The 16,688-nt window shown below is 37.3% G+C and overlaps 1 protein-coding gene across 1 annotated transcript in view; it reads right to left on the reverse strand.

The window, feature by feature from the left end:
• ADCY8 (adenylate cyclase 8) overlaps window positions 1-16,688 on the reverse strand; it is a 90,489-nt gene that overhangs the window by 43,406 nt on the left and 30,395 nt on the right. Inside the window, exons 5-7 of the mRNA XM_057367586.1 lie at window positions 15,156-15,283; window positions 5,567-5,725; window positions 1,336-1,606 (exon numbers count right to left, since the gene is read on the reverse strand). Coding sequence (XP_057223569.1) covers window positions 1,336-1,606; window positions 5,567-5,725; window positions 15,156-15,283 — 558 coding nt within the window. The remainder of the gene's footprint in view (window positions 1-1,335; window positions 1,607-5,566; window positions 5,726-15,155; window positions 15,284-16,688) is intronic.

The raw sequence follows: 16,688 nt of genomic DNA on the forward strand, positions 1-16,688 counted from the left end.
TCCTTTATTTAATTCTTTGTTAGCATCAAGGTCAGGTTTAGCTGAGAAAATGACCAACAATAGCCTACTCTGCATAAGATTTTTTGAACTACAGAAATCGGTATGTCTCAAAGGGAAAGAAAAAGAGAGCAGAAGATAATCACAGCAGCATGCACCCACACCCCTGTTCCTAATGAAATGACAGTATAGAAACAGGTCAACAAAATACAGAGAATATTATAAGGCAATGTACATGCAGATACACAGATGTACAGAACATATATAAAACAAGTGTTTTATATAACAGCAAAATATGCCATGCTGCAATTCAGTTTAAAGAGATGAGGACACTGCTGTGGGCTGATTGATTGTGAAATTTTATCACTTCTGAGCACATTTGTAAGGACAGTTGACAAAAGCAAGACCTACACACAACAATGTTTAAGGTTCAGACAGTTCAGACAAGTAGGAATAAGGATGTGCAGCAGAAGAAAGGATATATCATGTCACTACAGATCCCTCAAAGAAAATGAAAGAAAACTTCAGCTGACCTTGCTTCATAAAGACTCATCAATCTTTCAACTGCAGTGAAACAAGTGRAGTCTGAGGGCATTTTAACCTTTCCATCTCTAATTCTTCTAAACAAGCAGACTTCAYAAAACAATATTTTTTTACTGTACAAGAATTATTGGTTCTCATGTTGCTGACAGTTAACCATGCAATGCTTTTAGAAAACATCTGACCAGGAGCAGATACTATTGTCTCATATTTCTATTGAGATATAGATGCCYTTAGAATCTAACTCGTCTCTTGGTGAACCTTGATTATATCTTAGAGTATGAGTTTTTATTTTTTTTTAAAAGTGAAAAGTGTACAACCTGATTTCACAAGTTGCTTTTTTCTTTTTCTCTCCTCATATGTGAATAAACTACTTGATCCTTTTACCTCTGGCAAAAAGTTCTTTCCCTCACCCCTTTAATTTGATGGCACTTCAGTGAAGCTATGCAATGAGATATACACTCTGACTAGAATATTCCAACTAGTTTAGTAACATTAGATTTAGTTTAATTACTTTTTTTGATGGTTCAATTAAAAATAAGCTGTGCCATATTTAATTTCAATTAAAAAAAACAAAAACCCAAAGAACAAAAATAAACCCAAAATCTCTTGTTCACTGGCATTTTCCCAGTTTGGATACATATTTTCTGCCTTGAAACAATTTGTTCAATCCTCTGCTGTTACAGTACATGTTAGAATAAAGGTTAAAGATGAATTTGTCTCCTCTGAGGCCTCCATTATTGAAGTGCACTCAATCATGCATTCATASTCAATGACATTAAAGGAAGTTTGACTTACATTTTGTTTTCCCACTATGTTATCAAATGGAAGTTCAGGGCTCCAGGATCCTTCGGTAAACGTAGCTCCGCTGTTTCTCCTGTCAGAGGAGCTGACAGCCTCTTTCACAATATCCTCAGGTAAAGTCAGCAGACTCTCCTCAGGTTGTTTAATTAAATAAGTCTCAATGTTGTGTTTCCTCAGGAATTCATTGCGCTCTTTGCCATGCCCTTCTTCAACTTTRTAATCCCCATTCAGGCAGTCCAGAGTGGCTTTGGAGATGTGAATCCTCCTGCATGAGTGAAATAATCAGTAGCAAATACTCATTTGCTCTARTAGACAGAGGTTAGAAGGAGGTTTTGGACTCTCCATATTGTTAAACATTGTGGATAAATAGAAGGTTTTCTATTGCAAATGATCAAAATAAAATAGTGTATTTAAAAACAAAGACCTGTWCACATCAATAGGATGTCATTATGCACAAAGTCCTGTCACAGGAAGAACACTTTAACATTCACACCTGATACCTTTGCTCACAGTAACAGTTTAAGTAGCAGGAGGGAGATCTTCATGAGTAAAACGCTATTCTGAGTAAATGAAAATTRGACTTCAGGGGAACACGTTGAGAAAAAATATATGGGAGGCGTTAGAGCAGTTTATGTGAAGGTCTTTAATTTCCTTCAATATCCTGAGCTAGCTTAAATATTTGAACTTAGTGGTCTGATGGCACCTGAAGTGAATTAGGAAAATGGGGGAACTATGCAAAGGCAAGTGAGGTAGTAATTTCGATTAGGACTAAGTAATGAGTTCAATCAGCTTTGGCCAAAGAGACRTTGAATTTAGAGATTACATACAGAAGAAGTGAAGATTTGCAGTGGTATGATAGGAATTTAAATGTCTTCCAAGTAAACTATTTCTAGCTAATCTTCAAGTTCCTATATACAGGGTAAGTTGCAGACACCTCTAGAACCCATCAACATGGTCAGCCATGCTAAACTTCACAATGCAGCATCATAAATGCAGTAMGAGTCGTTCATTAGGCATTTATTTAACCCGAGCAAAGAGTTGTAGTGATTCTTTAAATGAGCTCATTTTTTTTTTAAATTTCGGTATGACACTTTCTGAAGTATGACACTTTCTGAAAGRCAGATTTTTGTACAGATTCCTAAAATTTGAAGTCAGCTACAATTCTTGGTGCTTTCTTGCTGACACATGCTGAGGTGCTTTTCTCAGGGACCACAGTTTGGCTCCCCCATGTGAAAAAAATGGTCCTCCTTACAAACCCCTGGGAAACTTCATTCTGGAACTCAGAGGATGTCACTACAAAGTTGAATTGCATAATATTTTGATGGAATAAAAGACCATAAATGCATATATGATATGTATGTATTGTCAGAAAATAAAATGCTGGTTGTATTTAAGCAGTGTGAACAACTCAGGAGTATCAGAACTTGGCACAAATTGTCTTTGTGGAACATTAAATATCAGCATCTAATTAAAAGATCAAATATCTGTATCCCAGCCATTTTTAAAGCTGCCTCAGCCTCTCTGCTTTTTCCCAGGTTTTGTAAACCTTTCTGAAGTCATGCWGTTATAATGATCACAGAGATTAATAGTATTTTGTAGTAAAAAATCAGTAAAACTCATTATAAAACCCAGTCAAAATATTTCTTGAATATAAGCAATTTTGGGCCTGGATTTAAACAGCAAAATATGTGACCACTCAGAATGTGCATGAAATGACCAGCATTTCCTAGCTATTAGAAATCTAAACAGGCTAAATCGATTTACATAAAGTACTAACCTAAAACTAAAGGAAAAAAAAAAAAAGGAAGAGAAAGTGATACACTGGTTGCCAGCGTGACTATCTCTGTGTTTAGATTCAAGTAATATAATTTGGGAAGATTGTGTTATAAAGCCCTGAAATATAGACTTTTGAAGGATATGATGACAGCTTTAAGCAGAGTGTGGAGACAGCTATTAATGCAATATCCYYAAATRGGCCAAATATTAATAAATAGRTGCCTTGATTAAAAGTATTTTCTGGCTTCACCTTTTGTACTACTTGCTTAAAAAAAAACTTAAAATGTGGATAATTGTCTTTTAATTTTATACAAATATAGTACATAAGGAACTTGAGTATTAAAGTCAAAAAGTATCGCCTATCCTAATTTTGAAAGCATATCAGGCCCACAGTGTTAGAGGATACCTGTCATTGAGATACAATTGAAAATTAATTATTGCCYAGGTTTTATGCAATTCAGTACTGGAAATGAATACCTACATACACCAAGAAAAGACTTAGAAAATGGGATCCTGGCAGAATGTCACTGAATTGATACTGTAGAATCGTACACRGTTTCCTTCTCAGGCATTGTGGCATTCACATTTTTTACTCTCAGCAAACCAGAAGTTAACATTTTTCCTTAGTGATCCTAAGTGCTTTCTGCCATGGAAAGTAGGCTGTTGGCTCACACTCCTTCTGTCAGGGGTAATCTCTCCCTGCATCACCCATGCTCATGGGATCTCTGGGGGACATTGATAGGGAGAGCTTTGGCCCTYCTTTCCTTCTCTCAGATTGGGTGAAAGGATGGTTCCCATCCTCAGCTCTCCCTCTACYATGCCCTGAGGAAAGTTCTGCAGTTCATCTTTGCTCTTGTTTCACATTGTGAGAGCAGAACCACTCACAACCCCAGGGCAGCTTTCCTGATGAAGCAGCTCTAGGAATGGCAATGACCTGACTTCTGCAAGGGGGATTTGAGTGCTGGTGGCAGGGAGAAGTAAGGAGAGGCTGAAATGAAYTCAACTGCTCTCTTAAATCTGCTCTGCCCACTAGGAAACTCTGATATAAATCACTATTCTGAGAGACTCRGTTCACTGCTGTCACAAACAGGCTTTGTTCTGCTGGCACACGGATATCCAGGAAATCACTCTGCTCTGACAGACTGAAAACCTGCCAGGCACTTTATCTACAGCAAGGCTGTGCATTTTCTGGGTTATTCATTAACAGCTGTACGACTTGCCTACCTAACAGCAATAGGCTGCTTTTTACAGGTGTGGATGGTGTAACTTAGATGATCAATTTGCTCACATTAAAAAAGCATCATCTTAGTCATCTGGGGCTAAGCAGGAGACAATGGAATTTCTTTCTGAAATTTTATACACAGATGACATATGCAGAACACAGAAGTTGTTCTCTGAGCATGCAGAGTTTCATTTTCTGCTGATTCCAAGAATATATTTTAGAATAAAGGTTTACTATGTAGAACTGGAAGGGGCCTGCATTTGCAAYATATGAAGCAAATTTCCTTCCAACTGCCTGGGAACATGACAGCTCTGACAGGTCCTKATTGTGTGTAGGGAGTACAGCACATGACTCAGTTTTGATGTCTTACAATCTCTATCCTTCAAGGTGACAGCACCACTTAGACTTTTTTCCACATAAAGATGTCTGCTGCTATTGCTTCTAAATTCCATGGCTAAAAATGGAATTTTATTGGTGATCTTTTCTACATCTTTCATCAACKGAAGGCAGAACTGAAAGTGAACAGRAGAGTCCTGCAATCACTACTGTTGATTCAAATTTAGGATTTGCAGCTTCCAAACTAGCAYGATATATAGGCCATATCAGGTAGAAGTAACATTCAACCTTAAGGTGACTCAGCCACATCAGACACTCAGACACTGAAAAAACTAGGCATCTTAATGGAAAACCATACATTACCCCATATAGACAGATTGAGATAAATGGCTCAAACAATCTACTAAAGCATCAGATTATTTTAAACACTTCTGAGAGAGCCTGCTGTTCATAACAACTTGTTATTAGCATATTGACCTATGAACACATAATTCTTCCCACACTTTGTGAGTTATGGAATAAATTATAGCTTTGTGCCTCATAATAGCATTTGAATGCAAAAGGCAGGAGAATGAAGCCTGGAAAATCTTATGAATGGTCGACACCTAAATGGGAAATTTGGGCTGCCTCTAAAGACTGTATGGCCTGAAAATAAAAATTTTTCAGAAAATCAAGGCTGACAAAGAAAAATAAATACTTTTGTCTTTTCAAGTGGTTCTGCAAATTGACCATTTCTACCTTTTTTTAASTATAGCTTCACTATTCCTTGGCAACTGAAAAATAGCAAAAAAAGGTCATAGCTGATGAAATAATGCAAGACAATTAATGTGCTGGCAAGGGTAACAGTATAGTGTGCTGACAATGTTTTCTGACTGTGGGAAATTGTCTTACCCAGGAATTCCACCTGACTCGAGTTTGTTTGCAATATCCACGTCCCATGACCAGACATCAAACTGCCACTTTCGCAGGCCCAGCACTCCACACAGAACGGAGCCRGAATGAATCCCTATTCTCATGTCAATGTCATGCTTCGTCCTTGATCTGACATATCTGTTAAACAAAACACACAAAACAAAAAAAGAGACCAGACTTATGAAAGGATATGCCACAGTTTCCCGTATATTTTTGGAAAGGTTGCGATGTAAAATACGATGTCAAATAACTGTAAAGTTCAGTCTAGCCTGTAAAATGAAGAGAGAGCTTTCTAAATAGCAAGAGCACAGACAGTGATAAAATTACTCTAAAAGTCAGGTTATCATTAGGCATTTAATTGCATGCATGTCTCGGTTGCACATTTATTATTCTGATCAGATAGAAAGAGAAAGAGAGGGAGAGATAAAGATGTCTGAGTGAAAGCATTTTGTTGGGCTTATTGAGTTCTTTGGCTTGGAATTATAAAGGATATTTCAGGAACAGTATGGAACTGTTGGAACAGTATGAAACAGTCAGGAACAATATGGTTGGTTCAGGAACAGGGACTATTTTCACCAAACCTGTGTAATCTTTTATATTCTGCTCTATTCTTTGAATAATTTTTAATTTTTCAGAAATGTCATTTTATTTACTGGGGTTTTYCAGAGTTACTTTTTGTCAAATGATCAATTATTTTCAGTAGATTTTGCCAGAACGCCATTTGCCCTGTTATGACAACCGTGTGAATTTAAAATCAGTTTTGTCCATTCTGTGTGATGGCAAAGACCATTTCACCTCTAAAAAGTAAACACATATGGCCATATTTTTTATGTCTTAAAATAGGGACTTTGTCCCAGCATTGTTTTCAATTGCTATGTGTGTTGGTCATAAAGCGAAATTTACTGTGCTATAAGAGTATCTTTCTCTTCTGATATGAGACCAAAATTGTTGTACAGAGGCACAGGCACATTGGAGTGCCTCAGACCCGGGACTTTTTCCAAATCTGTGTTGAGATCCATCAGCACATCAGTGCTCCACATTGTTGGGTTAACGGCTGGACTCAGCAATCTTTAGAAGTCAGGTTCTTCTCTCAGGCAACTATTGAAAGGGAAATATGGCCTCATCATGCACCAGGGAAGGTTCAGGTTGGATAAYTGGAAAAAATTCTTCSCTGAAAGARGTTTCAGCATTGGTAYAGGTTCTTGAGGGAGGTAGGGGAATAACTATCCCTGGAAGTGTTCAAAGAATGMGTAGACATGGCCCATYTATGATAARGTTTARTGGGCATGGTAGGATTGGGTWGAAGGRTCAGCTTGGTGATYTTGGAGRTCTWCTCCAACCCTAGTGATCCCATGGTTCTATCACCTTGGGAAGCTCACAAATAAAATAATTGAGCTTTATCCACTGGAATGACAAAGAGGCTGCTTTTCCAGTTCTGTTTGTGTGACAATAACTGTTTATTATAGCAGAAACMGTATTAGAGCTCGTGTTCATTAATCTTTGAATAGTGCACTCAGGATAGAAAAAGCACATTGCCACTGCTGGTCCACTGCTGTTGCTCTATAAAGGGCTTCAGCTCTACAGTCACTGAAGTCAATAGAAGCACAGCAAGATTGCACCRCAGAGCAGGCAAAGAATAAACAGCTCTATTTCACAACTCTGCAGTTAACTACCTTTGCCTCAGATGCCTCAGTAATGACCTTGACAGATCCTCTCTAGAGGATAAAAGGGTAAATTGTTTACTGCGTTCAATACTTGAGCTTTCATTGTTGCAATAGAGCATCAGCTCAGTTTGTAAGGAAAAAAAAAACCTGAAAAGACTTCTAAAACGGAGAGAAACTAGTTGCATAAAAATGTGAAGACTAGAAAACAAGAAAATCATCCTTATTTTCCTTTCCTGCGTACATGAAAACTTGGAGAAAGACAGGCAAATGAAAAGTCCCAATGCAGGAGTTTGCCTATACGACCAGTTTATGATAGCAGAAAGTCAACATAATTCAGCTATCTAAGAGAAAGAGGTTTTAAGTAGTTAATCATAAAATAATCAAAAAGAAGCTTTGAGAAGGGATTTTTCTGTGTTCTTACACTTAGAGTTTATAGTTTTCATTGACAAATTTCCTCATTTCTTTGCAAGCAAGAYGGCTTGAAATATCAAAATTGAACAAATAATCACCAGTCCCTGAAAGATGAGATATGAAACAATTCCTCCACACAGAAGCACTTTAAGTGTTGTGAGAGCAATTAATAGAAGTGAGACCACAGAGTTTTAATTTATTTAGAATAATATTTATGTTTCAAAAATTTCTAAACTGACACTCATGACTGTCAAAGGAATTATCACACAACCCCTCACATGATTATTTCCCCACTGCCGTTTTCTTTTCTTCAGACTAAGGCAACTGTTTCTCATTTTATGTCTGATTTCCTTGTCTTGAAATAAAAGATAATTGTATCTAGAGGAATAATTGAGCAAAAAGCTTTTCATTGAAAAATTCACTCAATAAGAAGACCTTAAGTATAATGGTGTTTTGAAAGCCTATATTTATGTAATATTTCTTTATACTTATATAGACATACATGCTGTTTTTCCAATTTTGTTTCTATTTTACCAATTTCATTTCTATTTTACCAACTGTCATGTGCTGTGATGAGCAGCTAAAGACTTTACGTTTGTCTAGKTTTGAGACGAGGAGGTTGAGGATTGACCTCGCTGCTCTGTAACATCTTCCTGAGGAGGSGAAGGGGAGAGGGAGGTGCTGARCTCTTCTGCCTGGGATCCAGTGGTAGAATGCTTGGTATGAATCAAAAGTACATCAGTGAAGGTTCAGATTCGACATTAAGAAACATTTCTTTACCAAAGCAATGGTCRAGCACTGAAACAGGCTCTCTAGASAGGTGATTGATGCCCCAAGCCCATGYTTAAGAGGCATTTGGACAATGCCCTTAACATGATTTCACTTTTGGTGACCCTTGAATTGGCAGGCAGTTGGGCTAGATGGTTGCTGTAGATCACTTCCAACTAAAATAACCTGTTTCCTATTCTATTCTATTCTATTCTATTCTATTCTATTCTATTCTATTCTATTCTATTCTATTCTATTCTATATTTTAAATTGTGTAAGTTGGGTTGTGTATTTGTATCTGATATGAGAGCTAACACACACAGGTGTCACTGGAGAGATCAGGTACAAATGAGGGTGCAGCTGAGCAATGTGCCCACTATTTCTAGTGTTTACTAAGGATTAYTGGATTTTAAATTTTCTTTGTCATAAAAATGTGATGATGGCCTGAAAAGGTTTGGCATCCTCAATCACCACAGAGGTCTGCATTTGTCCAAACCCTCTCATAGCTGTGCTATCCACACCACCTCCCACAGTGCCCTGCAGACACCAACCAAGGTCCTATCCCCCTTCCCTTATCTGTTGTCTTTCACAGTCTCCCAGCAACTCTTTCTGTGCTGCTCAGGTGATATTTGATCTTGGCTCTTCATCAGCAGAGWGGATTTGGCTCCCTGCCTGCACCCTTTGGCTGAGGGACATTCTGTTTCTCTGTCTGCTGCAGTGTCAGTGCACACGCAGGGCTCCGTCTTTCCATCCTCCTCTTGTCACACACAGCAATGTGCTCTTGTGTTGAAAAGTAAGGGCAGGAAGGGACCTGATTTCATGAAGCCACAGGCAGTCTGTGATATATTTAAACAACCCTGTCCATGACTCAAAGCACAAGAGTGATCCAGTCTCACTCAAATGATTTTATTATTTGCAACACAAGACTGAGCACAGGACTGTTGAGAACCTGTTGTGGAAACACTAGTCTTCACAAAATTTTTGTTGAAAGATATTACATTGAACAAAGAATAAGTAGTTTAATTTACTTACAAATTTCTTTGCAAAGACTGAAAAAATTAAAAGTGATGCAATTTGTTAGTATGTAAAAAGTCATTAAATTATAATTTTTTTTTCTTTAAAATTTGGAATGATGTGGGATGAAAAAGGTTTCTGAATTATGTAAAGAAGGGAACTTAATCACAGCCAAATCAAACTCCCTGGCAGCCAAACTACCACATGCTTTAGGAGGTCCTGTTTGTATACAAGTGTAGGAAAAGCACAAAAGCCTGAAATAACAAAACCTGGATCAYCTTCATAAATAGTGGAATCTCTAACTTATTCAGAATAAATTTTCTCATAAATAATAGCATGTACAGATAAAAAATGTAAAGATGAAAAATTGAGTCCATTTGACATAAACTYAGCTGTTCCAAATATTTTAATTCTTCTCTCTCTTAAATTTATTCCATTGAACCCTAAAGAACCCTAAAGCTTCTACTAATTAAAAAAAATTCTCTAACTACCTAATGGGCTCTCTGCAGATAAATTGACAAATTGTATGCACARGGATGCATTATTGATGATCTATAAAGCAGCCCTCTATAAAGCCCCTTTATCTCACAAGTGYTTTGATATCTTATCCAGGGTGAGGTAACTGTGGCTGATGCTATTCTTGCCATTCATCTCTTTTCAGTCTAGCCAGAGATAAAAAATTCAATGATCTTAATTGGATTTTGGAGTTTCCTTCTGGTCAGCATTCTTTGACGGGTATTTGATTTTTGTCGTGTTAATTGGAGACTTTCTTATTTGTGTGAAGAAAGTGAGATTAAAGTCAGAAATTTAGCTTTCAACCTTTTCTGTAGCTGCCAAAAATCTGAAAGCCCTGGTATTCACACCTTGCAGACTGAGAGTCACACACTCGCTACCTCTCTGCTGACCAGTTCAATAGTGCAAGGTTCTATGTATGCTTCAAAATATTTAAAACAATCCCAGAAGGTTTTCTCATTCTCAACAAGCTCTCTCACAACCTGTTTCCAGATTCAACAGTTTGCATGAGATGAAGACCATTTCCAGTAGATAATTTTTATACAATTTCCAGGGTTTGGAAACAAAAAGATGTTGCAAGAATGGAGTGGATATTCTGTTCCACTTTTTCTTAGTGACAGCTCAAATTCCCGGGGGCTGTTCAATTTACCCATCAAGACATGGTCATTATCATCCTCATACAAATGTAATAGGAAAGTCTGTGTATTCTGGTTGAAGCAAAAAAGGTTCTTAGCTGACTCTTCTGTGAGCGGAAGGATGGATTAGTGATGTCCTGTTGTCCCTTCCCAAATGAAAGATTCATGATAATAAGGTTCAGTTAAACAGAGAACATTTTGGTTTGACTCAACTGAATTATGGAATTTTCCTAAAGGAATGCAAATGATTTTTGGTGCTGACATGAGAGGATAGTAGATGAAGTGAGGTACATGATATTTTCAGTGTGACTCTGGGAACTGTCTCACGCTTGGKAAGGACATATACATTATTTAAAAATAGCTAGGTAACACGATACACCAAACTATTGAGCAGTTCGAATGGTACAGAACTGGTAATGGGACTTAAGGGGTGTAACACTTCATAAATGAACTTTACACAGGTTGAATTTACAATTTAACATAGATTTTACCCAAAGGCACCAGTTTAAAATAGCAACAAGAAGAATTTGCCTTGGAATTAGAACTGGAATATAATGTCAGCAGAAACTTTTATCTGGAGAAGTTTCATTTTGTGACAGCTATCACTAATAGAACAGACTTGTTCTGCATTCAGACAGATACTCCATGGGCAGAGTTAATGCTGCTGCATTCCTGTTTCTTATGTCAATATGCTCTGGGAGGAAAAGAATACCGTACAAGAGACCACACACAATATTATTGCACAAGGGACCACACAGTCTGCTTAAAGATAAATAGAAGTCTGCTTATATATATATATATATATATATATATATATATATATAGATATAGATATAGATATATATACACACACACCACACTCCTATGCCATTTTTCCGATATGATCTTTTGTTTTGTGGCACATTCAAAGGAAAGTGGTCTCAGAAGTACATGAACCCATTCATGTCTACCTGGTTTAGTTCATATCATCATCTAACAGCAAAACCAGGGAAAGACAAACTGTTCTGATGTTCTGTCCACTCTCAGTCAGAGACTGAAAAGGATATGTGACAATATGATCAAGCCTCAGTGTGAAACCTCTTCAATCTGAGAACTGTATAAAAAGTGCTGGCTGAGGTTGTCAATGTGCCACAATGTCCCTTTCAACCACCACACAGAAATGAAGGTAAGCCTCAGTTTCTGGGTTTGTGAATACATCTTCTATTCTGCAAGCCAGAGCTCATTGCATCTTAGGCAGAGCCTGTGCATTACGAAAGAAATAATCTGTGGAAGGAATCCAGAACTGGATCAATGATAAAATTATATAATTACACAATTAAATAATTTGTTAATAATGGAATATGAAAAAAAAATCCTGGGTCTTTTATTGTCTGAGCAACTTCTTTAACAAACATTAATCACTTCATGTTTTTTTCTTAATACTCAATAGAGGAAGTTAAAAGCAGTTTTTTCATGCTAAAAGCATGAAATGTGCCAGGGCTATCAGCCATCTGAAATAGTTGTGGTGTATTGAGGTATTTTTGGTTGTCGGTTTTGTTTGGATTTTTTTTTAGTTTTCCTTTTTTTCCCTCTCTCGTGAATTTGTCTTAATATTAGTACTTAATTATGGACTTTTAATGAAGACAAGCTGTTATCTAATTTCTAGTGTTTAGCCTATATTGTATGCTGGGACCATTTATTCTGTCATAATAATTACTCTTTCAGATGGTGTTTGAGTGGGAAATTATCCAACAAATGAAACTACTCAGGACTCCTGATTTGCCAAACAGAAAACCAGCACAAAGCTTGGTTTGAATTTCCATTGTTTTATAAACTGTGCCATTTCCATCATTGCACCATGAAGTGAATCCTTGAGGAGTTGAGTCTCACAATCTCTCTTTCCCTCTCCTCTAAGTCACAGAGATTTTAGGAATAAGGACATTTGAGAAGGTGGTGTTATACCTGACACCCACTTAACTTGGAGGATAACTATTAAAATGAAATATTATCATCTGATGACTTAACATTCCATTAGTATCCCATTTCCATCAACAGTCACTACAGGCAGGCACTAACACAATAAAATTCAATGCAATGAGAGTTACACTGCATGTGAAAAGATATGAAAACCAGATGAATAAAAGAGCTCCTCATGAAGAGCTTTCCCTTTTTACCTTGATTCACATTTCCATCTATAGCTAAACAGAATTTACAGGTCCTTGGGTTTTGCAGTACAAATGGAATTAGGATCTTTTCTCACATTCAGGTGTGGTGGAGAAAAACCACCTTACTTTGGATTATTTTGTTGAGTTCTGAAAAGTTCCTTTCTTCTGACAAAAGAGAAGTGGAGCTGCAAGTCTCAAGACTAGATCCTTGGTATAAGAGCTTAAAATCAAGTTGTAGAGTCTCAATTAACAATAAATTAACAATTTATCTGTATGGATATGAGCGGTATGAAAACACTTAGAAATCCCTTGTGAGACAATCTGTCCATGTAGATTTATTTTGCACATCGTGTTATGAATGGATTTGACATTCTTGTTCTATTCCCTTTGACCATGCAGTCATCAATGACAACAGAAGGAGTACTCAGCAATGATACCCTGAGATCATAGGGGATTTTTGGGGTGCTGCCTCACCAGAGGAGTGAGTATTGATTGCTGCAACATTGCCCACCACCTGTTGTTAACAGAGAAGTGCTTGTGTGCAAAACTTCAGTGCAGATGTCAAATCTGGATGATGGTTTCTCATATCTTGGATGATCTACCTGTTACTTTGAATATACAAAATATTTATTTTCTTAAACCTTCAAATGAAGAAAATAAATTTTTTAGTCATCAAAATGTCATTCCCAGCAGGTTTTAAACATGGTAAAGTTCTGCCAGGACCATTATCATAAAAACCTCACTTTTCTAAAGAGGTTTTTTACTTGTCTTAACTGTGGGAGATATCTACTTCTTTCATTGCAAATAACAGACTATAGCTCCAAATTCTCTCAGAAATGTGGGCTGAAGTATTTCTAATATTCCAGGATTGGTTSTCCCTGTGAGCTATATAAACACACATTAAGATAAGCAACATAAGGCTCCTACACTCTGAGCAGAAAAGCCTGGGGCAAGACTCATCCTCATTGCATASACAGAAAATCAGATACTGGGATTATCAAATAAATTGGAGGTAATCTGAACTGAATTAGTCTGTGATGGATGACCCAAGTCAAGATGGACTTTGGTGTCACAGCTCCAACTGACTTTAGCTGTCATTTAAGATACTAAAAATAGAACACCATTTCTATTGGATTATTGCCTTCAAGATCCTGTTCATAGAAGGGCATGGCGTGTTACAGACTTCCACACGTGCAAGGAGATGGAGAGAAATTTACTATCTTAGAAGAAAAATTATTTACAATGGGGTGACTGTAGGTGGTGTTACCAAGGAAATGCAAGAGATTTGATGTGTGTGTCCAAGAAATCTTAACAACGCTGGAAGATTGTTTTTTTTTTCTGTGTTCTCTAATTCATGTTTCACTTTCACTGTGGGTATTCCAGAAGCAAAATATTGATTACTTTGTGTAACATTTAGCCTGTGATAATTGAATCCAGACTTCTTAGATATCATTGTTGCATAATCATTATTCAGTTACATTTTCCATTAATTAATTTTAGTCAAATTCTTTCTCTATTAAGAGCTCAGTAATGCAGCTGCAGTGTGCATTAACTGCCTGATGTATGTAATGAGACAGACCCAGATAAAAAGGGCAAAGCAGCCTGGAGAAGAAGCAGACAAAGTGATTGGACAGCAAAATATCCAGCGAAAGGGAGTGCTTGTGTTAGACAACACTGTTTTAGGGAAGAAAGATTTGGATATGAGAAACTCAGTAATTTTTTTAATTGAGGTTATATCAGTAAAGATCCATAAGGATTAGAAAGATGGAGAAAACCTCWCTTGGAACATTGAATGTCAGTCAGTGTCATGGTAACTCGTTGGACAAGCTCTACCCATAGGCTGCCAGAACATGATTAATTGTAATTGCATCAAAATAGAATAATCTATCAGCAGCATAGTTATATTTACATGATGGGAACACATCCCTTTATTAAAACACTTCCAGTGCTTGTGGATTTAAGCAACAACCCAATTTARCAGGTAAAATTTGCTCATCTGGCAAATATCAGCACATACGAGTTTGTCTACGAGCTAGCTTCCAAGCTAAAGGATAGCCAAGGCTGTTTATTTTTTGTTTATATTGTTATTTATTTTTATTAAGGGGATTATAAGAAGCAATTCAGATTCCTCCTYTTCAATCTCCTCTTGAAAATGACAACAGTACAAAGTGAGAACTGCCAAGAACTGTGAAACCTCTCAGTTACACACGCAGCTATTGTGTTTCAAATCTGAAGAGCACAGGTTAATAAAATCATTTTAGCAACTGCTCCCRTGCATTGCATGGATCAAAAAAGTCCTGTCCTTGCCCCAGTGATAATCCTGAGATTTCTGACCCAATACAGGAATTACTTGTCTATTAATAACATTCTCAGGTGAGAAGTTCAGGATGCTGGCAGGAAYAGTGAAAGAAAGCATTACCTGATAGTTTTGATCATGCTGAGCCCCATTTCAACACAGCAGTGTGCATGGTCCTGGCGAGGTTCTGGGAGCCCCGACACACAGTAGTAACAATCCCCCAGGATCTTTATTCTGAGGCAGTGATGTTCCTATGCACAAATGTATCAAAGAGAAAAAAAAAAAAAGATTTTTTTTTATAATTTTAAGGTGAAAGTTAGAGTAAAAAATTACCGTAAAAAAACCCCAAACTAATCAAAACTCCACCTTGTTTCCGGATGTTTCCTATTTGTCATTAGAACAATTTGATTTATATCACTTTTTAATTAAAGCACCTCTAACTTTTCAGCAAAAAAGGGTATAATGAACTTTCTTTTATGCTATTCAGAGACATCCTTGCTGACAGGGAGAAAGTTTTCATCAGAGCTAGGTCGAACTTAGGCCAGGGATTCAGAAACACCAGCTGAGATAATGACTAACCCATTTTAGACTATGTTCCTCCAGGGCATCATTTCCTGACCTCCTTTTACACTGGAAATAAATGAAAAACCTCTTCCCTCCCACTGATCACCCCTTCCCACCTAAAGTTTCCACAGTAACACTCAAGTATTCCCAGCAGYTACAGGAACTGGTCAGTGTCTGCATGTCAAGGATGTCAAAGAAGGTGCCTTGATCAGACTCATACTGTGGAGAAATTATGTTTCTTTGCATCCAGCTACAGACATCCTTTACCCTAASAGCAAATAGTGGAATTTAATTTCTAAAATATGTATTAAGGGTATCATTACGTACTGAAATGTAGAACAAAAGAATTTTGTTCTGTGATTTGATAATTATTTTAGAAGATCCTTTTCTAGGGAGCAGAAATACCTGAGTTGCTGAATTTAGCAGTTCTCAGACCAGCACATGAGACCAAGATTATCTGTAAATTGCCCAATGTATTCTGGGCCCTCACAGGAGGCAATCAATGCACAGGAACAGAGAACGTCACAAGTTGTGTCAAGGAAGTGTTTTTATGATGGAGAGTCATAGAAATACTGAGTGTATCATTAATAATCAATCAGGAAAGGCTCCAGYAATAGAACATTAAAGRAMWWWWWCTAGTAGGTTTTAGGAGCAAATGTGAATGCTGGTTCTCCCAGGAATCAAGTATAGGTCCCATTCAAAGTTTTGCTTAGGAGGAATGAAGCTTTGTAGTCAACCTCAGACAAGTCTTTCASAATCCTGGAGTGGCACAGGGAGCCTGCAMACTTGAACCCAAAGCTTTTTGTGAAGTCAGCTGAAGCCTTAAGMATGCCAGAGAGGGTAAAATCTGCTCTGGGCACGTGGCCAAAGCTGATTCACCCTGAAATCTCCTTAAACCATCAGTAGGAACTGACTGTGTTTGAAGCTTTGGTTAAGTCTCCAGATAATAACAGAGCTKCCTTTCAGAGCAATGCCTTGATATCCAAGTTTCACACAAAATTCCAGATGGAACTAAGGCTTCTAAAATGTCAAAATTCCTATGTAACTATTCTCTTTCTTCACCCTCTTTTCACACTGGACATTTTGCATATG

Source organism: Malurus melanocephalus, unplaced genomic scaffold (assembly GCF_030028575.1).
Source record: "Malurus melanocephalus ecotype Western Australia unplaced genomic scaffold, MMel_1.1 scaffold_3, whole genome shotgun sequence".
Taxonomy (NCBI): Eukaryota; Metazoa; Chordata; class Aves; order Passeriformes; family Maluridae; genus Malurus; species Malurus melanocephalus.